Genomic DNA, 27,589 nt, shown 5'->3' on the forward strand with positions numbered 1-27,589 from the left:
ATAAAAACATTGTTAATTAAACAAAATTCGACCATATCTATTAACATTTTACTGTGGTCTGTTAATACTGATGTCTCTGAGCTTAAATAATGTCGAAGTGCTTGCAGTCCATCACTGTGTTTGATGCTCGTGTAGAGCGATGTGACATCTAGTGCCATCATTAGATAGTCCTCCTGCCACTTGATGTCTTTGAGTTTGTGAAGGAAATCACTTGTATCCCTTACATATGAATTGAGACCTTGTACATGGCTTTGCAAGTAAAAATCCACATATTGTGAGGTGTGTTCTAGCAGACTCCCACGCGCCGATATAATTGGTCTACCAGGTGGATGATTTCTATTCTTGTGAATCTTGGGAATAAAGTACATTGATGGCAGTCATTTTTTAGGAAATTATACTCCTCTTTGGTTATAAGATCTTTGGTTCTCCAGTTTAGTAATTTAGTGTTGTATTGCTGGTATATAGTTTTTAGATCTACTCCATTTATTTTTGCGTAACATTTACCGTCATTGAGTTGTGACAACGCCTCCTTTAGGTACTCAGTTTTCTTCCAGATAACAATATTTCCTCCCTTGTCCGCATTCCGTATGACTATGGAGGGATCATTATTAAGTTTTGACATTAGTTTGTTGTAGTCTGCTGATCTTTTATTGTATCTGATTTTTTCATTCTGTACCCTGTGATGTAGCTTCTTGATGGCACCTGTTAAGTGTTCATTGAAGACGTCAATGGAGTCTCTTTGACTGATCGGTACGAATGTAGATTTTGGTTTAAAAGGTGATGGGATTTCTGCTCTCACCGGTCTGATGTTAACATTGAGCTCCCTCATTGTTTCGTTGTCCATTTGTACATTACCTTCGGACCATAGATCATTGAGCGTATCCAATAGTAATGTTTCTTGATTAGTTGCAGTTTGATTTGATCTTGTTTCACCCACCATTGTTGGATTCTCAGGATTAGCTTTTTTTGTTTTTATTTTTTCTTTTTCTTGTAATAAAACGTGTTTTTTTAGTTTTAACTTTCTTATACTCCTGTAGATATCCATTCTGGTTCTTGAATAATTAAAGTTGCTTTCCGGACAGAAAGATAGACCTAGGCTCAAAATTTGTTCTTCCGCTTTGGTTAGGTCAATGTCAGCTAGATTGATGATAGTTTGGTTTGTTTCATTGTCCAAACTTATTTTCTCATCCATCTTCCCCTGGCTCTCCTTCTGGGATTTGATGGTCCGAATTCTCGCCTTGCGCCTCTGCCTATGTTTATAATTTCTTAATTTTCTGTCGGTTGAACTCTTGGGCGTAATGTTTGCCGTCTGTCCATACATAAAAAATTGATCTCATCTCCTGGCTCAGGTACCGGTTCCGATACCCCCACTGTTTTGTTTCTTAGTTCGGAGTCAGAACCACTATCCATTGCGGAGCTTAGGTCAGAATTGTACATTGGAGTTACCAATTTATCTCCTGTTGTTGTGTCTTTCCTTTGGCTTTCCTTTATGTTTGCTCTGGTACGTCTTAAAGTATCGTATTTTCTTGAGAAGGTGAAAATCTGTCCCAATTCATAGTCTTTTTTGTCCCTAATAAATTTTAAGCTTTCCTTTCTTTTATTTTGTCCTCCTCTTTTTTCAAACGTATCATCATTTCCTTGCGTAATTTATCAATTTGCATTTGGTTTGTCTCCGTTTTTTCATAATTTGCAATTTCTTCATTTAATTTGTCAATTTGTTCCAATAAAACAGCACGATCAATTTCAGCATACTTAATTAGAATTAGAACTACATTTCTAGAAGATTCAAGATTACATTGTGCCCATTCTTGCATCATTTTTGGGTTCGGGTTTTCGTAACTTGGAGCTATAAAAATTCTAAGACCGCGTGGTATGCGCCCTACATCAATGTAACCTTGTAAGGACTTTGTTTCCCACCATTTTCTTTGTTCCTGGCGCATGCATTTCTCTAGCTGTCTATATATAATATATATGTATATATATATTCACAGAAAAAACCATAGGTTTCAGGCACGTTATAGTTAGGAATTAGCATTTAAAAAACCTCAGAAATTCACTGAAAAAACCATAGGTTTCAGGGGTGTTATAGTTAGCTGGACTTTTCACTTGTACAAAACCATTGAAATCAGTCAGTTACACAATCAATTTTTCAAAAACAAATCATCCATTTAGACACTTACATACCCATTTATTCTTCCATCGACCTTGAGATATACATATATAAAACATATTTAATTTTCAGAAAAACACACATTCACTGGATGATGTCATCAGTGATGTCATCAGTGATGTCATTTGAGATGTCATCAGTGATGTCATGAGTGATGTCACTGACCATGTCATGAGTGATGTAATATGTGACGTCATCAGCAGTGCATTGCGGGCGCGCGAGTTATAGTTAGCTGAACTAACTATAACGGGGGAATTTCAATGGTTTTGTACGAGTGAAAAGTCCAGCTAACTATAACACCCCTGAAACCTATGGTTTTTTCAGTGAATTTCTGAGGTTTTTTAAATGCTAATTCCTAACTATAACGTGCCTGAAACCTATGGTTTTTTCTGTGAATTTCAAATGTTTTTTAAATGCTAATTTCTAACTATGCCTACAGAGATAGGACATGTGAAGAAAGAAGAAAAAATGCACAGAAAGAAAAAAAAGAAGTGCAGAAAGAAGCAACAGAAGTCCTCAAAGACGAAGAAAAGTGCAGGAAGAAGGATAACGTGCAGAAAGAACAAAAAGAAGAGCAGAAAGAAGCCTTGTTGCAAAATCATCCTATACCCTCAACTTTTTCAGACGGATACTGGTGGTAACTGAGTCTGACTAACCAGTCCTAGAGCCAGTGCTATGTTAAAAGACACTTAGAATACAGTGAAAACACCTACATACACTAGGGAACATTATGCGTTGGGGTCCCCCTGTGATTAGCATGACCTCCTCTGTAAGCCCCTAGTATATAATAGGGCAGGGGGATTAAAACTACCTCTTAAAACAGGCCACAGGGCGCTTTTGCACATGTTAACTCAGGCCCCGTCCCCTCCCTTCACCACTGTGTAAACGCGCCCTGTGTCCGTTTTTAGTTGGGAGATTAAGTTTATTTGAATCCTGAGGTTCCCTAGGGTCCAACTAGCCCACTAGGTACCTCCAGTAAGTGCCACAGAGCTGCGTTGCAGAGAGGTGTAAAAAGTGGCACGGCCTGGACCACCTCTCTGCAATGCAGCTCAGTGGCGCTTACTGGAAGCACTTGGTGGGCTAGTTAGCCCCCAGGGGCCCACAGTATTGAAGGGAAATTATATCCCCAATTTAAAACGTGCCATAGTGCGTGTTTGCACACGTCACCTCAGGCCCCGTCCCCTCCCTTCACCACTGTGTAAACGCGCCCTGTGGCTGTTCTAAGTTGAGAGATTAAGTCCCCTTGAATCCTAAGGGTCCCTAGGGTCAAACTGGACCACTAGGTACCTCCAGTAAGCGCCACAGAGCTGCGTTGCAGAGAGGTGTAAAAAGGGGCTTGGCCTCAGAACACCTGTCTGCAGCGCAGCTCCCTGGCGCATACTGGAGATGCCTGTTGGGCTAGTTGGCCCTCAGGGACCCTTAGAATTGAAGAGGAATTATTTTCCAACTTACAACTCGCCAGGAGGCGCGTTTGCAGAGTGCTGCAAGGAGGGGGCGTCGCCTCCGGCACGTTGCCAGTCTTTTATTTATTTTAATTTTTTAAGAAGGGGGGGCTGTGTAGTTCCCCTTCTTATTCTAATTTATTGGCCCTGATGACCCCATCCCCCAGGGCCTGTCTCCTAATTATATTTTTTTGACCCCAATCCCCAGGGCCGGCCACTGTTTTTTATTATTTTAAAAAAATATATATTTATAGACACACCTAGGACATGCTGGACAAACCGTACGTACCTATCACCATGATGATTTGCGTGATATTCATTAAAAGGCGACTATGCATACAATGAATCCACGTGGAATGTATTTACACCACTAGTGAAGCTCTGACATGTCTGATGCCCTACCGTGCCTAATCCCGGTAGATACCCTTGTCGTTTATTTATACAAACATGGGTAGCTATTGACGGGCACATTTAATACACATGCACACCAAGCCTTTCAAAGGGGATTCGACAAAAATTAGAACAAAACTATGCAAGAAACCCCCCTCACGATTAATAAAACACACATCCACTGCCGGATGTGTAATACTTTTTATTTTACTCTCTGGAAAGGGGACAATCATCACTTGAGAGTCACAGCGCGCTCCTGGCAGAGCCCAATGCTGTGTTACACCCACCATTGCCTGCTGAGTGCCACACACCTCTGTGTTGTATTCCACTAGCTAGTGCATATGCTATGACACTCTCTAGCCCATGTGCACTGTAACACCACCCCGTGAATATGTCATGCCACACTTGTCTTCGCACGGGTTATATTGCCCCATCTAACGTGCCTTCCTCGATGCAAATGTTATAACGCACAGTGCTATGCCATACATATTACAATCTGGGATCCATATCTTTGTCACAGTGCATATGCAACGTTACACTCCCCAGCACATATTTTATATTACAACTTTAGAGACTAGTTAGGTTACACAACACTGCCCTGTGCATATTACACTCCAAGGCGCATATCGCATAGCACGCGCTAGTGCCTGTGCTATCTCGCACTCTCCAATGAATCTGTCATTGCGCACAATGTATTGCATATTATATTTCACGCCCGGTTCATCTTATATCACACTTTTTGGTGCATAGTTTATACCATACACTATATCTAGTTTTCATTTTCAATCGTGCTCTCAGGACTATGTTCTATATAACACTGTGTTCACCTACCCTTTTCACGGGCATTACATTTTGCGATAGGGGGTGGAGGGTCAGGGGGTGTTTCTGCCAAGTGAGCCCGGAGTCACAGTCACAAACGTCCTCTTCTTCCTGAATAAAAGTGAGATTATGCTGCATACTTGTTCATATTTTAAGTAGTTCACACAGACACACGTTTTAAAAACAATAAAGTTCCTAATACCCGCCTTCTCTGAACAGTTAGCTTGCTGCCCCATCCCCCTCCTCCCTATCCTCTGTTGTGTGAATCCATGGACTAGCCTCCTCCCTCCTGCCATGCATGGTCTGATGTGCTGCCACTGCCCTCAATTTAGTATGATGTACCAGTCCACTCCTCCTGCCCTCCATTGCCCAATTCTATGTCCCATCATTGACCTCCTGCTTAAACTCTGTGCTTAGCTTGCTGCCCCTATTCTCCTTCTCCCTGCCCTCCGATGTCTTTGTGCATGCCCCTGCTCCATCCTTTTTGCCCACCATGTTCCATGGACCTGCCACTCCTATCTACTCTGAGTGTTCTGTTGAGCTGCCACTCCCCTCCCACCTGCCTAGCATTGCCAGATGACTGTAACCTGTCCCTGCCACCTCCACCCTGCCTGTCCACATGCCATGCCCCTATCCTCTTCCTCCTGTCCACATGGTCCATTGTACTGCCACACCCTTCTGCCCTCCATGGTCTGTTGTGCTGCAACTGCTCCTCCTGCCTGCCCCGTGCGGTCTGTTGTGAGGCCCCTTCCCCTGAACTTTCTTGTCTGTGCACAGGTCCTGACCCTCCCTTCTATCCTCCATCATCCTTTGTGCATGCCCCTGCACCCTCCTTCTTGCCCATCATAGCCATTGTGCTGCCACTAACCCTCCCACTTGCCATGCATGGTCTTCTGTGCTGCCATGGCCCCTCCCACCTTCCCTGTGTGGTCAGTTAGCTGCCCCTGACCCCCTCCCACCTTCCCTCCATGGTCTGTGTGTATGCCATCACAGTCTCACTGTTGCTCTTCATGGTGTGTCTTGCTTCTAGTGCCCATCCTGCCTGATCTCCATGGCTATCTTGCTGCTCCTGCCCTGCCCCCTTGCCCCCAGCCCTCTGTTTACATGTGCAGACCCCTACTCCCTCCCTCCTGGCTTGTCTGTTCCATTGTAATGCCCCTGATCCGTCCCTCCTGCCCTTTATGGTCTGTTATGCTGCAGCTTTCTCTCCTGTCTGTCCATTATGGTCAGCTAGCTACCATTGCCTCTTGCCCCTCTGTTCTCTGTTGTCCATGTGCATGGTCCTGTCCCCTCCCTCTTGCTTTCTATGGATTGTTGTGCTGCACTCCCGTCCCGCATGCCCTGTGTGGTGTATTGTGCTGCTGCAAACCCTGATGCCTGCCCTGCAGGGTCAGTTTGGCGCACCTCTCCATGTCCCTCCTGTCCTCTGTTATCCAAGTCCATGTCCCTACCCCATTTCCTTCCATGATCCAATGTACCATACTTGCAAACATTTTGAACTTGGTAAGAGGGAGATTTTAAAAATAACTGGGGTATTGATTTTCCCCTTTGAGTTACATTGAAAAAGAGGAGATTGTAGACAGGAGACAGATCAAATAAAGTCCATTTGAGCTTAAAAACATTGGACGTTTCCTGGCTGAATCGGGTCTGTTGGCATGTATGGTTGTACTACCATTGTCTCTTCCTTCTGCCCACAATGGTCTATTACATTGCCACAGCCTCTCTTGCAAGTCCTGTATTGTTGGTTTGTTGCCCCTGCCGCCCTTTCCACTGCCCTCCATAGTCTGTTGTGCTGCCACGGCTCTTCCTGCCTGCTCAGTGTGGTTAAAAATTGTTGCCTTTGCACCCTCCTACCTGCCTTCAATTTTCAGAGTCCGTGCCCCTGGCCTCTGCCTCTCAACAGTATCCTAATGAACAACTAGATTGCTAACATTCTATATTTATTACAAAAGTGTGGAACGCCTGACATCATCTTGATGTAATCAAAACTGTAATACCTAGAGCATTTCCTTTAGAAATTACATATATGAGAGGGTCTTATTGGCATCAAAATTATGGTTAGTGCTCTAAAAGACTAAAATAAGGACATATTTTCTGAGTTTTCAAATAGCGACAAAGCACTTTTAAATTATTTGTTATCTTTATGTTTTTTTATCCAGTTGACCACTTGATTAAATGTTGCACTTAGGGGAGAGGATGCGGTGTTACTTCCAGAACTGCAGACTTTGCAACTGGGGACCAGGTTGGAGTTTCTGCTTCAGCTCGACATTCTGTGATTCTGGTCAAATCACTTAGTCTCCCTTGAGGTATTCAAAGCGAAAGCCCAATCAGCAGCTCTTTATGGTGCTGAGCTTTGGGGATGTTGCTGTAAAGACAACTTCGAAAAAGCTGAAAATCACTTTGTTCGTAGACTGCTCAAAATTCCGACCAGAACCCCCTTAGTACCAGTGTTCCTTGATATTAACCTCAAAAGGACTGATCACCAAGCCATATTAAGACCATTATTGTACTGGGTTAGGTTGTGGACAACCTTGGAGCTGGGTGATTACAAGAATGGGTTGATCGAAATAATCCAGATTAATGGGCACTTGAAAATACCTTGGTTAAAGCATATCTTTTTGTGGTATGAGAGGTTAGGGCTTTCCCATCTATGGGATGCTCCCCAGAATATGACCTCATCCTCAAAAAAACTCGTAAAGGATACTTTCTGGTTTTATGTCAATCATGAACTAATACGTAGAACATCGATTGGCACATTGACCCAGAGATTTCTGAACACAAAAGATAGCCCTTCCTTTGAACAATTTATGGACGAGATAGAGCCACCATTAGCAAAAACTTTATTTTTGCAATTCAGATACGGGGTCCTACAGACTTCTGCAATTACATGTAGGTGGGGGGGGTTAAAAATGGTACTGATTTATGCACTCTCTGCTCTCTAGGAGCAAAGGAAGATGATGTCCATCTACTCTTCTTTTGCCCGGCCTATAAAAAACCGAGAGATTGCTGGATCAAACCCTTATGTAAAAACCTGGGGGTTAGATCCTATAAAGAGGCAGAGCGCATAATTAAGTCTAATACCTCGCAACTTATGGTGTTCGGTATAAGTAGATTCCTATTTAGCGTGTACCTTATTAGGAAATGGTCTGACCATAAATTGTAATGTACAGATGTGTCCTGACGCCTATTCTTAATTTGTATAGAATTATTGATGCACTGATCCTCGCAGTCCTAATTGTTTTTAGTATCTGGTTAATTTAATAATTATATTTATGTTCTTAATCGCGGTATAGCTCAACTATGGTCATAACTTATTGATTCATCCCTCCGCTATGACTAATTTTAAATTTTCTGCTGGTTTAAGGTTATGTAAATATTTGTGTTTTGTTTATTCTTCTGTACTTCTGCTTTTAAGGCTATACAAGCCGAAATAAAGTTCAAACAAACAAACAAACAAACTTAGTCTCCCCATGTCTACAACCAAAATGAATTTGTTCTTGTGTGATGTAACCAATGCTCATGTAAAGCACTCCAATACCTGACAAGTCTGCACTATATAACACTGCAAAAACACAAAATAATAAGTGTTTTGCACACTTCTGTCATTGGGCTATATTTGGGCTACATCTGGGTGATTTTGGGCTACATTTGGGCTCTTTTGTCTCCGGTGGCCATTTTGGGAGATTTATTTGTTATGAAGTTTCCTAATTTCCTCATGTACTGCAGTCTCCTCAGTAGGAAATGCTTTCAGTTTTTTACTTTGATTCCATCATGAAGATATTCAGATATGTCACACATTTGCCATGAATTCTGAATGTTAGCACTCTAGTTGCTCATTAGATCACTGTAGTAAAACTACTGTTCACCATGGAAGTCTGCTCCTGGTATTAAAAGTGCATGTTTCAGTCTGCATGTCAGAATTTTTTAATGAAATAGAAGAGGATTTGAGAAGTCACTCAAAATGTGCCCTCATTTTCTTTCTTCAGCATTAATCATCATTTCTATGGCAAAATGAACCCCCTCATTGTGTTCCTTTTTAAATTAAATGTTTTAAGTGTTACCAGTTTATTCCAATCAAGATGGCTTCAGGTGTGCCATACTTTTGTCATAATGAAGACAGTAAGCGCTCTAGTTGTTTTTAAGAACACTCTGGGACATTCTGTCATTGGGCTATACTTGGGCTACATCTGGGTGATATTTGGGCTACATTTGGGCTCTTTTGTCTCTGGTGGCCATCTTGGGAGAATTATTTGTTATGAAGTTTCCTAATTTCCTCATTTACTGCAGTCTCCTCAGTAGGAAATACTTTCAGTTTTTTACTTTGATTCCATCAAGAAGGCATTCAGATGTGTCACACATTTGCCATAAATTCAGAATGTTAGCACTCTTTTTGCTCATTAGATCACTGTAGTAAAGCTACTGCTCACCAGGGAAAACTGCTGCTGGTATTGAAAGTGCATGTTTCAGTCTGCATGTCAGAATTGTTTAATGAAATAGAAGAGGATATGAGAAGTCACTCAAAATGTGCCCTAATTTTTCTTTCTGCAGCACTAATCATAGTTTTTATGGAAAAATTAACCCCCTTATTTTGTTCCTTTTTAAATTAAATGTTTTAAGAGTTTCCACTTTAATCCAAGCAAGATGGCTTCAGGTGTGCCATACGTTTATCATAAGTAGGACTGTTAGCGCTCTAGTTGTTCTTTGGATCACTCTGGGAAGCTGCAGTAGAACACAAAGGAATCAACTGACAGTCTCTGCCCTTGTTGGATGTACATGTTTTACTGAGAATGTCAGACTTCATTCTCACATGACTGAGAAAGATAATGTGAATTTACAGAAAATATGCTCTCAGTTTAGCTTATAGATCACCTTCCAAACCTCTGTGGGAAAAGCATGAGAAAATATTTTTCTCTCAATCATGATATCCCAGCAGAAGGCTTCTTCACATGGTGAAATCACCTTAGAATATACCACAATTTCTAAAATGAGTATGGTACCATCAACAAATGATTTATAATGTAACTAAAGTCTTAAAACCTTCTATTAACTGCAATGCTTTTTAATGAGGTGCTATCATGTATATTGGTCCCAAGATGGCTGCCAACACTTCTTGGATGAAGTGCTGACAGCCAATCAGATCTCAGGATGAGATGTGTGGTTAGGCTCCGCCCACATATATATTTGATTTTACTTTTGATTTTCTCAGGAACTACTGAACAGATTGACACCAGACCTGCAAAAGGCACTTCCCCGACCTGAGGACTACCTCTCTGCCAAATTTCAAGTAATTCTGTTCAGCCGTTTGGGCTGTACCTTGGACTAAAGGTCCCTATGGAAAAATGCATGGGGAAAATGTGTTTGGGGACCCCCTTTTTTCTCTGCCCCCGCTTGACGAATCACCCCGAGACTTTCAGGGTAGGAGCGGAGCGGAGCGCCCCACCTATTTTGAAAATTTTGCGAGGATTCGTCAACCGGCGCCAAAGTTATTCCAAATAGAATGTTGCGGATTTCCTATGGAAACACGGTCCTAACTATAACTATCTACTGGCGACCGCCAGTAGATAATATATGTGTATCATATATATATATCCCCAAACCCTCCCCTGTTGTTTTAATTAATTATTATAAAAATAAATATTCTCTTTTTGGCTGGAAACCCGCCCAAAGCCCCCCTTTCTTTAACTTACCACACTATTCATTTACCCACCCCATAACTCTATAAAGATCCTCACCACCCATACCCTTACCCACTCCTAAACCCTAAGATCACCCTTACCACCCAATAACCTTACCCACCCCTAAATCCTGGAAACACCCCTATCACCCAATACCCTTACCCACACCATAAAGTCTACAAACACCCATATCATCAAATGCCCTTACCCACCCAGAAACCCGAAAAACACCGTTATCACCCTATACTCTTACCCACCCCTAAACCCTACATAGCCCCAGACCACCCAATACCCTTATCTACGCCTAAACCCTTTGAATACCCTTACCACCCATACCCCTACCACTCCTAAACCCTAAACGTAAATTATTTATATAAATAAAAAACGCACACACACACACATACTTAACTTAAACATGCTTACCTTTCTTTGTAAAGGAAGGCGTTGTAAAGGCAATGCCTTGTATAGGCCTTGGGAGGTAAAGGGATTCTTTGGTAAAGGCATGTTGTTGTAAACACCACATTGTAAAGGTTATGTCCCTTCTAAGATCCTCTATGATTTAGTTTTTATGTTCCATGTAGTTGGTGGTGTCAACTGAGAATAGTCAAACAAAAATAGCAGAGTGAGGGTTGATATTAGCATGTGTTGAGGTTTACTCTCTATCACAGTATGTAGGTTCGGTCTGATTTATTTGCTGTACTGTGGGAAGGTGTAGCGCTTTGAGACTTGCATACCTTTGTTTATGTGCATTGTATCCTCTGGATTTTATCTTTTTGCTTGTTGGGAAAGAGTGTGTAGATGATGTTTCGGTAGTTGAATTGCAGGGGCATCAGAGTGAAAATTAAATCAATGCTGTGACCTCAATGGAGCAATGGGAATGATTCTAAGGAAGTTTGGCAGTTCCTTTCATTATCAGCTTGTCTCGCATAAGTGATGGAGAATTTGAAGCCCTCAAATGTTCCCAAGGTTCTTCTTTGTCTCAGGCAGCTTATGGGTGGGGGCGGGGCCAAGATTGCCGGGTGTACGTAATCCACACCGGCACCAGAGACCCATACCAAACCGAGAGAGCACTAGTGACCTACAAAATACTTGCATTAATCCAGAACGATTGAGGGAGGCAGCGGAGCCATCGGCGCTGCTGGGGGGATGCCGCAGCAGTGGAAATTGCCGTGAAAGAGGTTGTGGACTGGAGCCTGACGCGAAATCAAGATGGCACCAGCAAGGACGTAACTGAAAAGTCTGTTGCGGGAGTGTTACGGAAGGCTCACTGGCGCGGCTGGAGGAACGGCCGGGCACTGAAGTGCCCTGGGGAGGCAAGACACAGCACTGGAGGTGAGCCTGGCGGAGGGCTGCTACCTGGAGAGACTGGGCATAAGAGACAGCGGGAACTCCGAGCGCTCCGGAGGTCCCACAGGCCATGAAAAATCCCGTCTGTTCCTCCTGAGGCACTTGAGAGTGGCAAGGGGCGGAGGATTGAGCCCCAAAGAAGCTTGTTTGACATCTCCCCCCCCACAACTAGAATTGCTGCAACCGGGGTTTTATTCAACGGTGCCCATGAGGGATTTAAGGAAGTCACCTGACCCTAAGATGGAGTCCGTACGATGGCAGCCTCACGGCAAAGGGAGGCTCAGAGAGGCTGCACAGCAGCACATCAATGTGACTGAGGTATTGAGGGAGACAAGCGAAACCCTATCCTGCAAAAATGCAAGTAAGGGCAGCGATGTAGTAACTAACTAGAGATAACATTTTGCCTGTCCCCAAGATGGCGTCTGGAAAGCATTACTGAGACAGAGTGAAGACCCAGAGCTTCTGTTAAGAGTCCCTGCATCATACTGACAAACAGGGCGAAATCAAATGGCAATGACATTATTGGCGCGATCCTTGGGCTAAATGATCACATTGCCCTCTCGTGAGTTTAGCAATACTGTGGCTGGCGTACCGGCCAAATGGAACAACAAGAGCAGAATTTCTCTTGCCTGACCCCAAGATGGCCACCACAGTGGTCTTTTACCACGATCTACAACTCTCACACTGATGAGATGACCCACAGACTTACTCCGGAGAAGTCTATGAGGAAGCACGTCAAGGAAAGGAAACCTGGGCTGGGCAATCCCGATGTGCAGAGGAGTCAGGGAGCCTCTGGTAGAGGGTTGAGACCGCACGTATGCCACCAAAAATACCACAGCCAAGAGATAAATCTACATCTCACCCACAGAGAAGAAACAAGCGACCAAACAAGTGAGTGCCGTGATGAGGTTCAGGTTTCTATGCATAACTCCCCTTCAGTCTCACGCCCGCCAAAGAGGGTTGAAGGCAAGATCGATGGGTTGTCCCTCAATCTGCAGACTTTGGAACTGTCCTTTCCAGCTCTCCTCTCACCACTCTTGCCCTGGGGGTAAGCGGGATGACAAGATGGATGGCGCTTCCCAGTAATACCGGATGCTTTTGATGGAATTATGACGATGCCCCCTGGGTGGATACCAAAACTGTTTGTACCTACCGCGGATCCCGAGTAACCTTGGCCGATGTCCGGTGGAGCTGTCCTATGCAGCTATAGAGGAATCTGGCTCTGGTTCACCCCCTTGGCCACCCCCTACCCAGCCTGTCATCTGATATTGTTTTCCACGTTTCCCCGTTCGTGTTTTCTTCCATCCCCCTCCTCCTCCCTCTGTGACTCTTTGATTTAACTGATGTAACTATGTAAACTGTAACTTTCTGATCCTCATGTAAAGCGCTCTGATAACACCGGGTCTATAAAAGAAATTGGTGGTACCTAAGCACTGGGTCTGCAACCAACGAGGAGGATGCCTATCTTGGTATCATTGAGATACAGAAACTTTCCTTAATCCAAAAGCATCAAAGGTTTTTGGTAAAGTGCAGGAGTAGTATTGTGACAATAATATTTGAGTATCAGTACATGGTTTTGGATTCTTTCTGTTGGCTGTCCTTAGAGAAACTTTCAGTTTGCTTGAAAAAAGCCCATGTATGTTTCAAAAAATAATATATCTCATTGTAAAAACACTTACATTCATTTTTATAAATCAAACAATTTGCAGAAAAATAGTCAATTCCTGAAAAGAGTGGTAGGACACCATGGAAGCAGTGCCACCCCTTTGCTCTCCCACCCGCCACATGCTTGACCATCGCTAGGTTCATTGTAGACCTTAGAGAAGGTAACACTATGGATACATGTAGCCCCGACATTGTCACCCCCTCTTCCTGAATGATTACCCCGACCGCTGTAGCTACTGGTATTAGAAGGAACGCAGCACTGCTCTTCCTTTATTAATTGATTGTCCATTTCTTTATGCAATTGATTACTTAGGGTCTTATTTCTGTACTTGATCTATATGGATTTCTGTTATATAATGGCTGCATGTTCTTAACAGATCATGAACGTGCCATGGCAAAGGCAGTGAATGTGAAAATGAAAAAGACAATAAAGAAATCTTTTTAAAAAATGAGCGATATTGTATTTTCTAATCTCAATCCGACACCCAGCTCCTCTTCTCGTGTAAGAGAGGAGGAGACTTTGATGGGGAGAGTATCCGGGATTGCCTTGGGGCTGTGTTTCAATGGTTTCAACTGAACAGCCTCAAGTGCAATTCCGATAAGTCCGAGGTACTTTTCTTTGGGTGTGACACGGAGCCAGACTGGCAGGCTTGGTGGCCTACCAATATGTTCCCCCCAACTTGTTCATCCCAAATGGCTAAGAACTTGGGGGTCAAGATGGACAAGGGGTTGATTATGAAGTCCCAGATCCTGGGGGTGTCGGGCACTTGCTTCAGCCTCCTTAGGATGTTACGGAGGTTTCTTCCCCTCTTATCGGAGGAGCACAGGAAGCTGACTGTACAGGCCCTGATAGGCTCTAGGCTAGATTATTCAAACGTTCTGTACCTGGGCCTGCCAGAGTACCTGCTACAGCGGCTCCAAATTGTGCAGAATGCTGCGGCGAGAGCGATTTTTGGATTGAATAGACGCGTTAGTGCTGCGGGCTTGCTCCAGACCCTGCACTGGCTCCCAATCCGCAAGCGGATCGCCTTTAAGGCTTTGACCCTGACATACAAGGCCCTCCATGCGACGGGAGCTAAGTACCTCCAAAGGAGACTTGCCTTCTACCGACCGGCTCGCTCTCTGAGATCAGAATCCCTGTTTTTGGCGATCGTCCCGCGAGTGAAGAGAGTGCGCTTGGGAGGTCGCTCCTTTGGACTACTGGCGCCACATCTGTGGAACTCTCTGCCTCTTACACTTCGGGGAGCCACCAGCTTACTAGCTTTTAGAAAGGACCTCAAAACCTGGTTGTTCACCCAGTAGGTCTTTTTTTGCTCGTTGTTTTCTTTCTGTCTGTGACACTTTCTCTTTTAATGTGTTATGTTAGTATACTGCAGCCTACCCTAAATAAAAGCGCCGGGACACTCTTTTTGAGTAGCCGTGCGCTCTATAAAAGCCATTTTAACATAACATAACATAACATACATGATCTGAAAAAATCAATTCATTTGCTACAAAATCGAGCCTAGTCCTGAAAAAGTGATATTTGCTTCACAAATTTCAGTCCAGTGGTTAAACTACCTAAAGCTACATTGTGGGGAATCGGCAAATGTTTCAGAATTTGTGTTTGACTTGCAATTCATGGGCAACAAAATGTTCGCCTAGCGCTCTGGTTGAATGGACTGCATTTTGTAAGTGCCTGTTCAATGGATAATACCTGTTTTTGTATTTATTTTCTTATTCTATGATTTGTGTATCCATGAATGTGTGTAGTGGGAGTGAAAAACAGCAAACAATGTTGATAAGTTAAGCAAATTGTGAGTTAATTATGAGTTGATTAAAGGTGTCACCATGGTGCATAAAATATTAAATACTCATATTACTGTCAAGTTGTGAGTTCACCAATCACTTTTTCAATCTATTTACAGTTTTAAAAAGGACATATGTTTTTGTGTTGTTATGCAGGAAACATTTGCGATTGTCATCTTTGGAGCAGAGTTTGCCTTAAGGATCTGGGCTGCTGGATGTTGTTGTCGCTACAAAGGATGGAGGGGGCGTCTCAAGTTTGCCAGGAAGCCACTCTGCATGCTGGGTAAGTGCAGGCATCCAATCTCTCTAATTTGACCAAATACTTTTGGCTTTCTTCCTTGCGATTTCTTAATTTAACTAGTGTAAATCTCTAAAATCAGAGGCAACTGCATTCACAGACCTGACTAGTGGCATAATGAGTAGAAGGTAAAACTTAGGGCCACATCAATATTTTGTGCTTGGGATAAACTGCAATCTAGGAAAAGAACATTTGCACTGGAAAGTGAGATTGAGTGATCACATTTTGGAAATATTGACATACTAAAACAGGGTGGCACTCCATCAGAGTTTCTTTGAAGGAAAAGGACACTTTCCAGAAAAATCCAGTTTACCTGTGATGTGAATATCATTGACATACACAGTATAGCACGCGCTTGATTTTTCTGAGTTGTACCTGGGTATTACATCTTTAATATAAATAAATAAGACAACAAAAAGAAAATGTTTGACAATGTTCTTTTTCACCTGAATATATAGGGTTTTCACCCAGACTGTCTTTCATTTTCCTGGCGGGTGGACAATGCTATCTGATAAAAGGTGGGGCTGTTGTTGCTTTACACAAATGATCCATCACATACCAGCTGATGCAACCACTACCCAATACTATCGATAGGCATTAAGTGCTGGATCCCCTTGGGGTTCGGCTTCATGCAGTAGAATACTGCTCATTTTGTCCATTGGTCTCATGTACTAGGTTGTCTTTAAGTGCCTTTAGTGGCTGATGAGGGGGAATTTCTAGCAGAGTGCATGAATGTGTGTCTGTGTGTGTATACATCTGCATGCACTGGAGGAAACTTTAGTTGACTATATATAGATGGTTGGTTCGTTATCCATTTATGGTATCTCGGTTTTTGATCATTATCCTTTACACATTCATGAGAAAAAACAACAGACATTTTACTTATTGTTAGACCCGGGATCCCTGGTTGGCTGAGGTAGGTACCTTAGGCCAAATAGGGACCCACGGTTCCACGTCAGGGAAAGGAAGGTCACCTTCTGAGATAGACCCCCTCGCCCCATTGATAGCTTGGCATGTGCCGCCAGGCTTATCTTCAAGGCAAATGTGTAAAGTATTTGCAACAACTCTCACAGCAACCCAATGATCTGACAGCAACCCAATGATCACACCACAAATGGACTCCACACGAGTTTTATAAAAACAAGTATAAAGTTTATATAAAAAGATATACGATAAGACCACATTATAAAGATCCAACATATGAGTATGGTTAATATTCTTCCTGGCTGGTGGTTAGGCCAGCCAGCCCTTGTAAGTTCTGACGCTCTTAATGAGCATTTCTAAACATTCCCCTGTAATCCTAATACCATGTTATGCAGTTGGTAATGCTGGAATCAGACACTTTTGCAATGTAACAATAATGCAATGCGTAATGCAACAATCAGGCACTTTGCAATGTAAAAATAATGCAATGCGTAACGCAACAATCAGGCACTTTGCAAAGTAAAATAATGCAATGCGTAATACAACCACCAGGTACGTCGTTATGCAGAAATAAGGCAATGCGTAATACACTAATCAGGTAGTTTGTTATGCAGAAATAACGCCATGTGTAATACATTAATCAGGTAGTTCGTTATGCAGGAAGGATGCAACGGGAAATATGACAATGCTATGCAGAAATAAGATGATGTGTAATACACTCTGGCACCGATCACGGTGCTATAAGCGGTCTCTCCGCCACTCCCTCTGACTCGCAGTCAGCCTCTGTCAACAGTTGCCCCTAACACGGTATGGTGTAATAAAGAGTGCAGCTCCGCACTCTGGCCCCGGTACTGCCACTCCTTTGGCAATACGTGCCTCGATATGAGCCAAAGCCGAGGCTCGTACTGCCGGAACGAGAGAGAGGCCGAGAGCATCTCCCTCCGAGCCCACACCCCGCCCCAGGAGTCGACACACATTACCTGGAGGGCCGCAACTCACTCTCCTCTCCTCATCCAATGACTTGGGCCTCCGATGCAATCTTTGGGAATTGGCAACGATGGACTTGGGCCGGTGGCTCAGCTCCTCCGAGGCTGCCGGTCCGGGCCGCTACTGCTACAAAGATCTCAGGCTGCCACAGGGCACATGCACACAGCGTCGCTGAGACTCCCTTGAGCATCGGGTGCACGATCACTGGGCACTCCACACGAGGGTCTCAGGCTGCACGAAGAACATGCGCACAGCATCGCTGAGACTCACTTTAACTCCGGGTGCACTTTAACAAGGCAATCCTCACGAAGGTCTCACGCTGCACAAAGCACAAAGCACAGCATCGATGAGACTCACTTTGACTACGGGTGCACGATAACAAGGCAATCCTAACAAAGGTCTCACACTGCACAAAGCACATGCACACAGCTTCGATGAGACTCACTTGGATTCCGGGGCACAAAATAACTGGACAATCATCACAAAGGGTTCAGGCTGCAACAAGCACACGCACACAGCGTCGCTGATCCACACTTGGACTCCAGGTGCCCAAGATCACAGGGCACTCTTTACGAGGGTCTCAGGCTGCAACAAGCACACGCACACAGCGTCGCTGAGACTCTACTGGAACCTTTTGTGTTCCTTAGTTTCCGCAACAGGGAGCCAGCTTGGTTAAAACAGCAAACTTCAGGCCAGCCCCAGAACACACAGCAAGGGTCAGTCCTTTCCTTCAGTCTCTTCAGTTATTTCTTCTTCGACAAAGGTTCCTCTTGACCATGAAGTAGCTCCGGTCTTGTTCAAACTTGATCAAGCCAATCTCCAAAGTTCAGGGGCTTCAGCTCTCATAGTTATACCCCTCAATGGCTTTGAAGTCTTTGTGGCCAGGGGGCACTGACCCCTGTTCAAACCAGTTCTGGGTGCTACCCTGCCAGTGACACCTTCTTCCTTTGATCAATGGGGGTCTGGATTCTCAATCACTCAGCAAGAGATGAGGCAATTGTTTTATGGCAGCTACCCAGGCCTCTTCACCTCTAGGGGCTACTCCTCCCCCTACACTCCAGATGCAGGTCAGCCTGTTGCTGTCTCACCTCCTCCCCTAGGTCAAGACATTCCCCAGAGCCGAGCACATTCAAATCCAGACAGTCAATCCACAGCCTGGCAGCGACACACAGAAATGTTAAACCACAAAAACCCAGCCACTTCTAAAAGAGTGGCTTCTAAACACACAATGCAAAAACAACCTTCATAAAAAGATGTGTTGTTACATTGTGAGTTCAGGCATACTAAACTTCATCTCTCCATCTTAAGCCTTTGGGGAGATAGGCTGGAAAACATATTACACAGCCACCTCATTCTGTCCTATTGGCAAGATGGCCTTTCAACAGTGAAAACGAAATGGAGATTATTTCAGTGTGGGGACATGGTACACACCTTAGTACACACTTACCTTTCAGATGCACTCCACCCTGCACAGGGGATACCTTGGACCTACCATAGGGGTGTCTGATGTGCATAGAAAAGGAAGGGTAAAGTCTGGCAAATGGGTGCACTTGTCTGACAACATAGCAGTTTAACAAACTGCACGCAGGCCCTGTAATGGCAGGCCTGAGTTGCCTTTTTAAGGCTACTTGTGTGGGTGGCACAATTCGTGCTGCAGGCGCACTAGTAGCATTTGCATTACCAGTCCTTGCACACATAGTGCACTTTACTAGGGACTTTACTAGTCAGGCAAACATACCAATCATGGACAACCAATTAACATTAAAATTTATACAGGGAGCACTTGCACTTTGACACTGATTAGCAGTGGCAAAGTGTCCAAAGCATCAAGGGGGAAAGCAAAACGTTTGGGGAACTTTAACCAAAAAGGGCCAAGTCCTACACTTATTATTAAAACAAAAAATGCCAAGGATCCCAACAGGCACTATTCTACCATCTTCTAAAGTCTGCTTCCAGATGCAACCAGCATTTCCCTTGATTTACTCCATACCAACTCTTAGTCTAGAAACTGATATCCCCTGAATGTGGTAAAAACCATATGTGGCTGTAGTCTGAGCTAGTCAGTGTTGAATGAATTACAGAGGGATTGATGGAATGAATTTCAGAGTGAGTGATAAGTTAATGAGTGCATGAATGAGTAAACGAATGATTGAGGTATTTGTAGTAAACCAGTTAGTGGGTAATATATACATATATTCATAGGTGCAGCCCATTCTACACAGAAAATATTCATATAATTAAGAAGGATATTTTGTTGGCCTCTGCTCCTGGGTAGTTTATAAAGTGTCTCATGCTTTGGGGTTGACAATCTCTTACTTTCTTAGTAGTTTTTGTCAGCTGAGTATATGCTTTCTTGTCAACATATGCCCTTACATAGTCTGTGTGCTCTGACTTTATACACTCAATGTACCGCCTTGACTGGGATCCATAACCTATACCGTCTTGCTTTTTCTGTCTCCCATCTGTGTACCCTCGCTCACTAGTGCATATAGTTAATTTGGGAGGGTTCTCTCCCGGTCTCTTTTGGTGGACCAGATTGATAATCTACTTTGTTGGCACTTGTTTGTTAGCGACTTACTGCCTTTGACTGTAATTTCTTGCAATATTTTACACTTGTACTTGTATGTTAAAAATAATTGTTGCAAAAGAATAAAATAGGGATCATTATGGCAGACATGAGACCCATGGATATCACTTAGGGGTACCCAGTGGTAGGGGGTTCCTCCACAGGCTTCCCCTTTTCTATCCCTGGGGCTATCCATACAACCCCCTAGTCTCAGTTGTTATGAAGGCAGCATTAGGACCAACAGTAACCCTATTCAACAACTAGGTTGTTTAGGGGCTAAAGGTGCAGCTCACGGTGAATCAACCCTGGGATGTCATCGGTGGGTGAAAGCAGGCATCACTTCACTCCCTCTATCTGACATTCTGTTATGATTTTATGTGGAGAATGTTAGTCAATCATTCTAGTTGGGAACACCTAGTCAGGAATGTAAGGAGTGTTAGAACTCTGAGGGCGACAGTTGCTGGAGAACATCATGAAAGGTAGACTGCCCTTTGATGGTTGGTGTCTCTCATTGCTATTAAAGCATTTCTTAACTCATCGCTGGAGTTCGGAGTCATCATTTAACTTATCAAAGTGGCGACGATCTGCCTGAGCGGGGACAGGCATCCTGGATCACCAACCTCTCCTGAATCCACATTTGTGGCATAATATTTAGAAGAGCAGTTCTTCTTTGAAGATCATTTAACCAGTGGTCATATGGTACCTAGAACTTATCTGCTGACCAACGTGATTGTGTGAAAGTTTCAGTTGTCCCTGGTCTATAAAGTGTGGAGACAGCTGGCTTGTGGAGATTTATGTGCGATGTCATTGAGGCATAATGGCTGTGATCAGCCTTTCCTGTGATGTGCTGCTAGAACACTGCCTTGTGGTCCAAGCCATCATAGAGCATTGCTTTGGTGTGAACCTTGTCTGCCGTCACAGAGGGCACTGATCCCTGGAGGCAGAGTGAGTCTTGTTGCCATCATTTGGTTTGCGTGCCGTAACCTGTCGCTGCCATCATTACTTGGGTAAGTGTTACTGCATTGCCGCAGTGTGAAGCCACTTCTGCGGAGAACAGGAGTTGCCGCAACGTCCCGACAACTTGCGACCTGGAGGTGGAGCACGCTTTGTTGATTTCATGTGGGGCACCAGACGTGGCACTAACCATGATACGATTTGTGTCTGAGAGGCTATGGCGGTTGTATTTCAGCATTATAATCATAGCTGCAACGGTTGCTGGGGGGCATATGACCGATGCTGTAGTTACCCATGATGGTTCTTCAATCCTTTGAAGCAGGAAGGTATGACTACTCATGATTAGGTTGTTGAGTACACTGTTGTTTAATTGCTTGTTCTCAAGGAAACTTTCATTGTACTTGAATTGTACCAGGTTCCATACTACTTGCAATCTGGATGACAAGTAGGATCTGGAGTTCTGATAATTGCCTCGCTGAGTAGTCTTTAGGCAATTACAAGTGGATATTTCAGAGTAAGCCACAGGAACAGTGCCAGGTGCCATAAAGTGTTTCTCTGTCTTGCCCTGCTGATATGTCCTTGCCTAATGTACCCCCACCTCCTGTATATTTATCTGACAAAGGAGATCCTATACTGTCCTGGAAAAGCCTTGTTTGATCTGTATTTGGTAGCAGTTTGAGGTGAGAGGTCTCGTCAGCCAGAAAACAGGCAGTGCTTTTACATAACCTAGGGGTGAAGGGGTGAAATATTTATGAAAGTTTAGAAATCATACCTGTTAGTTATGCAGAGGGTGATGTTGGGGATGTTTATGAGATGTCAGTACTTATGCTGAAGAAGCATTTTCAAGACAAAATGGATGTTGTGTTAGAACAGCATAAGTTTTGTATGTGTGTACAAGGTGAAAATAAGAGTGTGGGATGCCTGAGAACTCTTTTTCATACCTGCGAGTTTGATCTTCTGGTGTATTCGCTAATTAGGGATCAGCTGGTACATTTGTACCAATAATGTTAGGCTACAGGAAAAACTCAAAGGGCAACAGGTATCAAAAATACATTTTGCATTCCTTCAATAACGAATTTTAGGTAATTGCTAATTAAGAAATGCAAAATGGTATGTAAGACAATTGCGATGACATAATAGCGATTCCTAAAGATTCTCAATTGCAATTAGGCAGTCGCTATTAGGTAATAGTACTCGCATCGTTCCTATGAGCTTAAAGACCTATAGGTGCAAATGGTTTTGCATTACTGAATTTGTGATTGCCTAATTGGTAATCGCAGATTAGGTAATGCAATATCAAGGCTGCGCTGGGGCATAAGGCCCTCCTGAAGCACCTCTAAAAAAGTGTCCATGAAAAGGGCACATATGCCCTAGGGGCATGTGTGTCCTACATGGGACTTTGAAAAAGGCATTTTTGTGGATTTTGTTAAAATCTCCACATGGTTGCAATCGACTTGGAGCTATGGTAATAACATTTTCTAAATGCATAGTTAGCATTTAGAAAATGCTTCATACATGTGCTAAGGGAATCGCAAATTGCGATTCTCTATTTGTAGTCACAATTTAAGATAATTACAATTTTTGCGATTAACTTAAATTGCGACTGCAAAGCCTTTCATGCACATTGACAAACAAACATCATTTACAAACTGGCGAAATTACTGACTTGCACCGATTACGAATGCAAAATTGTTTGATACGTGTTGCCCTAAATGAAGAATCATGAGGTTAGAGAGGCATTAGCAACAATTGAGGACATGGAGAGCAATAGTTCATGGGTGAAGGAGATGAGAGAAGTTCAGCCATTTTCTGTGAGTGTAGCTCAATCCATCATGTAGATTTAAGTGGATGGAAGAGTGGGAGTTGGCTTTCAAAATAATCAAGGAGAATATCAGTAAGATGCCCACTTTAGGACATTTTGATGTGAAGAAAAGAAGCATTGTGACGACTGATGCCAGTCTCAGAGCGTTGGGGATGGTATTTTCACAAGTCAGTAGTGGGGTTGAGTGTTTTGTTACCTTTGCCTTGCTTTCTCCCAAGGGTGTGGACAAACGATACTCTGTGGTGGCAAGAGAGGCCTATGTATGTGTATGGACCATAAAACATTTATAATTGTACCTTTGGGGTTTGCAGTTTGTGGTATGCACAGATTACAGGCCGTTGGTACAACTACTTGCCACAAGAAAGGATTATGAAGTTACACCCAGGATTAAAAGGTGGAGGGTGTGAGTGAGTTTAATTTCTGTGTTAAACACATCTCTGGTAGCAAGAACAGTGTTGCAGATTGCCTGTCTAGGCTTCCCGTTTCCGGTGAAACTAGCATTCAAGATTGCCTGGAGTCCTGTCATGTGAGTTGGGTTTATGAGGAGACCATTTTCAAAGAGGAGTAGAGTGAAGAAAGAGAGTGTGATGCTAAAGCTGAATGGCTGAGGGAGTTCATTGTGAAGGGATGGCCACCTTATAGATCTGTTTCAGAGGATTTTCTGAGCTACAGGAATGTCAGAGAAGAGTTGAACTGGATTGGGGATGACCTGTTCTGAGGAGAAAGAGTTATTCCTTGTATGAAAATGAGAGAGAAAGTGGTGAATTTGGCACATGATGGTCACCAAGGGAGGCACCTCACCTAGGCCAGACTGAGAGAGCTGTATTGGTGGCCAAGTTTGGGCCAACAAGTCTAGGAGGTGGTAAAAGATTGCAATTTATGTGCCAAAAATGATAAGAGCAAGTCCACTGTCGTCGTTTGAGGTTCCACGTAAACCGTGGAAGAAGCTTGGGCTGGATATTGCTGGGTGTTTCTATCTGTTGCCTGAGAATGAGAGATATGTGATGTTGCTAGTGGACTACATGTCCAAATGTGTGGTCGCAAATTGTGTGAAATGGTTAGATACTAGGATGGTGATAGAATTTCTAAAGGCAGAATTTTGAATATAGGGCATGCCTAATTGCACTGTGACTTATAATGGGTTCCAACTGATGTCGCAAGAAATGCAAGAGTTTCTGAAAGTTTTGTCCATTGTACATCATAGGTCAGAACTTTATTCACCTCATGCTAATGGTTTGGTGGAGCAGACGAATAGGTTAGTCAAATCATGTGTGCAGAGAGCATTAGATGTTAGGATGCCGTTAACTCAAGTTATAGATGAATTGCGGTGAGCACATCACAATGCTCCCAACCGGTTACTTTCAAGTGTCCTTTCTTTTGATTGAGAGGTAAGGTGGGCAACACCAAGCTTTAATCCTGCCTGGATAGATGGGGTAGTCCATGATGCTGGACGGTTGTTAGATGGGGATGAGTAGATCAAGTCCAAGGTGTGGTGTTGAGGAAGAATTACCAGAGTAAATATGAGGAAAGCTATGACCAGAAGAAGCGTATGAAAGCTTCATCCTTGACCTTTGGTGCCCTGGTTCTGCTGACAAGAGCAGGGTTTTTCTGGAAAGGGATGTCAAGATTCATAGGTCCTTTCGCCATTAAGAAAGTGAGGAGGCATGTAGTAGAATTGGAGAATGGTGATGTGTGGAGTATGTCCAGGTTGGTTAAATGTAACAAACCAGAATGCACTATTCCAGTAGAGGAGAGTTGCATTGGTGGCGAAGGGTGGGAGTGTCTCTTTCGATTAGAGACAGAGTGCTAGATCTGCAGGCAGGTTAGAGTGGTGGAGGGATTATGAGATGGGAAAACTTTGAAGGGTAGTTATGTTCTATTGGTCCTAGTAAAGGTTAGGTCAAACCTTGACAGGACTTCAAATGTATATGTTTATTTTTCACCAACGGGATATATTTTGTTATATAAATGCAATGGCTGATTATTGTTGCTCTCTCTCTTTGTGTTATCTATATTTGTCAGAGCATCTTCATTTTTTACATTTGTTTTTATCATATTATGGGGATTGAGATTGCGTACATTGTACTGTTATGTTATGTTATGTAAAGGGGAGGTGTTATGATCTTATGTGTTGACTATGTGGAGAGTGTTGGGCAACCATTCTAGAAGGAAACACCTGGTGAAGAATGTAAGGAGTGTTAGAACTCTGAGGGCGACAATTGCTGGAGGACATCATGAGGGGTGGACTGCTCTTTAATGGCTGGTGCATCACTTTGCTATTAAAGCATTTCTTAACTTATCACTAGAGTTCGTAGTCATCATTTAACTTAACACATTCTCTGGCATTTTCATGAACCAATGCCCATTCCGAGATCAGAAATAACAAACTAAAAAGGATCAATTCTATTAAATCTTTGGGGACAGGCACACTAGTCGCTATGCCCAGACTTCTGTATCTTTACAGCAAGTAGAGACATGTGGGTGTAAGAGAATACATTGAAAAGCCAAGACAGGTCCTTGAAGTGGAAGCTGAGAATAATTTGGATAATTTGTCGTGTAGCTCTTAGCATCATTCTAACACAGGACGCCTCTGGAGCCTGCTAGATTGCGCCTAACAATTACAGACGCGAAATGTGATTCAGAAAGGGTAAATTTATCAGATCTATGGTATTCATGCAGAAGCAAAACACCTAATTAGCATAACACAGCATGTTAGTTATTCCTAATTGTTCCCCTTTTCATGTATTTGCAAGCTCTGGTGAACAAGTACTTTTACATTTGCATTTGGAACACTTTGTTTTATTCTGCATGAAAGAGGCTTAGATCTGAGAGGCACAGAGACAGAAATATGGACAGCTTTCAGATTTACTTTTAAATAACATTGTACTTCACTGGAGCATAAGCTTCTCCTCTTCGTTAACCCTATGTAGATTAGACTCTCTATCTGGTCTTCACACAACACCTTTTAGTTATAATTTTTTATGTGCAATACACCTCAACAAAACAAATTGTGCCAATTTATCATGAGCACAACAGTATTCAGGACATACACATCTAAAGTGGGCTGAGGTGCAAGCGGAACCTACTCATCCCTCTGAAACATCTTTCCTGTGGCTGGAGGGTGCAGAAGGTCCTGGAACAGGAGGAGATGCTGCCTGCCTCTGGAAATTTCAGTTGAGCAGTGGGTACTGAAATGTTATCTAAAGCAATCGGCTGGAGTCATTCGGTTCGGCCCAGGAGACTTCAGTACTTACATCCAGTTAATTTGCTGCTGAAGGTGACTGGAACTCTGACCCATGCTAAGTCCTTGGCACAAACCCATGTGTGGTTGGCCCAGATGGCTTTCAAAAGTTTACAAAGATTTAATCTCTGAAGGACCAACTAGGACTAGGACAAAAGCATCAATATGACATATGACAACATTACACTAATATAGATCTTATTAAGCATCAAAGTGCTTTCACTTAGTCAGTCAGCCACCATACCAAGCTACATGAAATTGTTCCAGATTTATCCTGTGGTCTTCACCACGCATAGACCGTTGAATTCTAGTGAAATGTTAGCTCTTTGAACCAGAGATGATTCAGTGGCATAAAATAGATATTACACAGAGGAGAAAAAGATGCAACATCCCAGTAACTCCACAGACAAATGTACCACTTTGACATGTTCTTCCTGCCAGAAATTATCTAACCCTCGGCCAGTCCCTCTGGCCTGGGGAATGGTAAAGAGATGGTACCTTATATTCACAGTGTTGAAAGCCTCAGAGACGACCAGCATCAATCGCATAGAAAGTGTGCCATTATCTGCTATAAAAGAATATCATCTTTACAGCCATCATTACTGGTCCTGTCTCATATTTATGGTAAAAGCCCAGTTGATGAGAATCCAATATTCTTTCAGGCTCCATAACATCTTGGAGTTGTTCTACAACCACCATATGTTTTGAGCAATTGGCTTTCCAAGGAGGATCAACACTGGATCTGTAACTGATTAAGACCCTTGGCTCAAAGATATCTGGATAAAGATTTTTTTAATATTCATACACAACTCCTGTGAATAGAGTTACATTTATAGGTTTCAAAAAACAATGTTTTGCCTCCTCTGCTGGAATGGGTTTAACAGTGTGTAGGTGTTGGTTGACCTCACCTTCATTTGCTTGTTTAAGGTAAAAGAAAATCTATATTCACGAATGATTTCCCAAGTGCAACAGAAATCCCAGCTCTACTCTAGAGCCTATAGAGGACATTTGTATATAGAAAATGGTGAAGAAAGCAGGTTAAGTGAAAGAGTGCAAGGAAAGTTTAAAGGGCACAAAACAATTCACTTGGTTGATAAAGAGCCCATTAAACCTTTTTGGCTGAATAGCCTGCATTTGGTATTTGTTGGAAAGCAAGATATTTAACACCTGTCTCCTACTCTCCATCTCTGTCTCTCTCACCTATCTCTTAGATGCCTCTTTTTCAGTTCTCACCCCCTCTCTTCTATGTCTTTTCTCGGCTATCTCTTTGTCACCCCTTTCTCACACCAGTCCAAACTTTTTCTCTATTTTTCCTTTCTAATTTATTCTGCCTGTCAAATCTTTGTCTTTCCATTGGTCTGTCAGCTGTCTCTTTTTTGCCTGTCTTAAAGTTCTTGTCTCACCCTCTCAAACCTGTCTGTCACAATCTCTTCAACATATATCGCTTCATCTTTCCCTCTCTCTCTGCTGTTTCTTTATTTTCCTTTCTCTCTATAGCTAT

General features: G+C 43.1%; 1 protein-coding gene across 1 annotated transcript in view; it reads left to right on the forward strand.

Annotated features, from left to right (window-relative positions):
- KCNQ3 (potassium voltage-gated channel subfamily Q member 3) overlaps positions 1–27,589 on the forward strand; it is a 732,470-nt gene that overhangs the window by 494,586 nt on the left and 210,295 nt on the right. The window contains exon 3 of the mRNA XM_085604907.1: positions 15,453–15,579. Within this exon, the coding sequence (XP_085461033.1) occupies positions 15,453–15,579 (127 nt within the window). The remainder of the gene's footprint in view (positions 1–15,452; positions 15,580–27,589) is intronic.

The sequence above is a fragment of the Triturus cristatus genome, chromosome 5_1 (assembly GCF_964204655.1).
Source record: "Triturus cristatus chromosome 5_1, aTriCri1.1, whole genome shotgun sequence".
Lineage (NCBI taxonomy): Eukaryota > Metazoa > Chordata > Amphibia > Caudata > Salamandridae > Triturus > Triturus cristatus.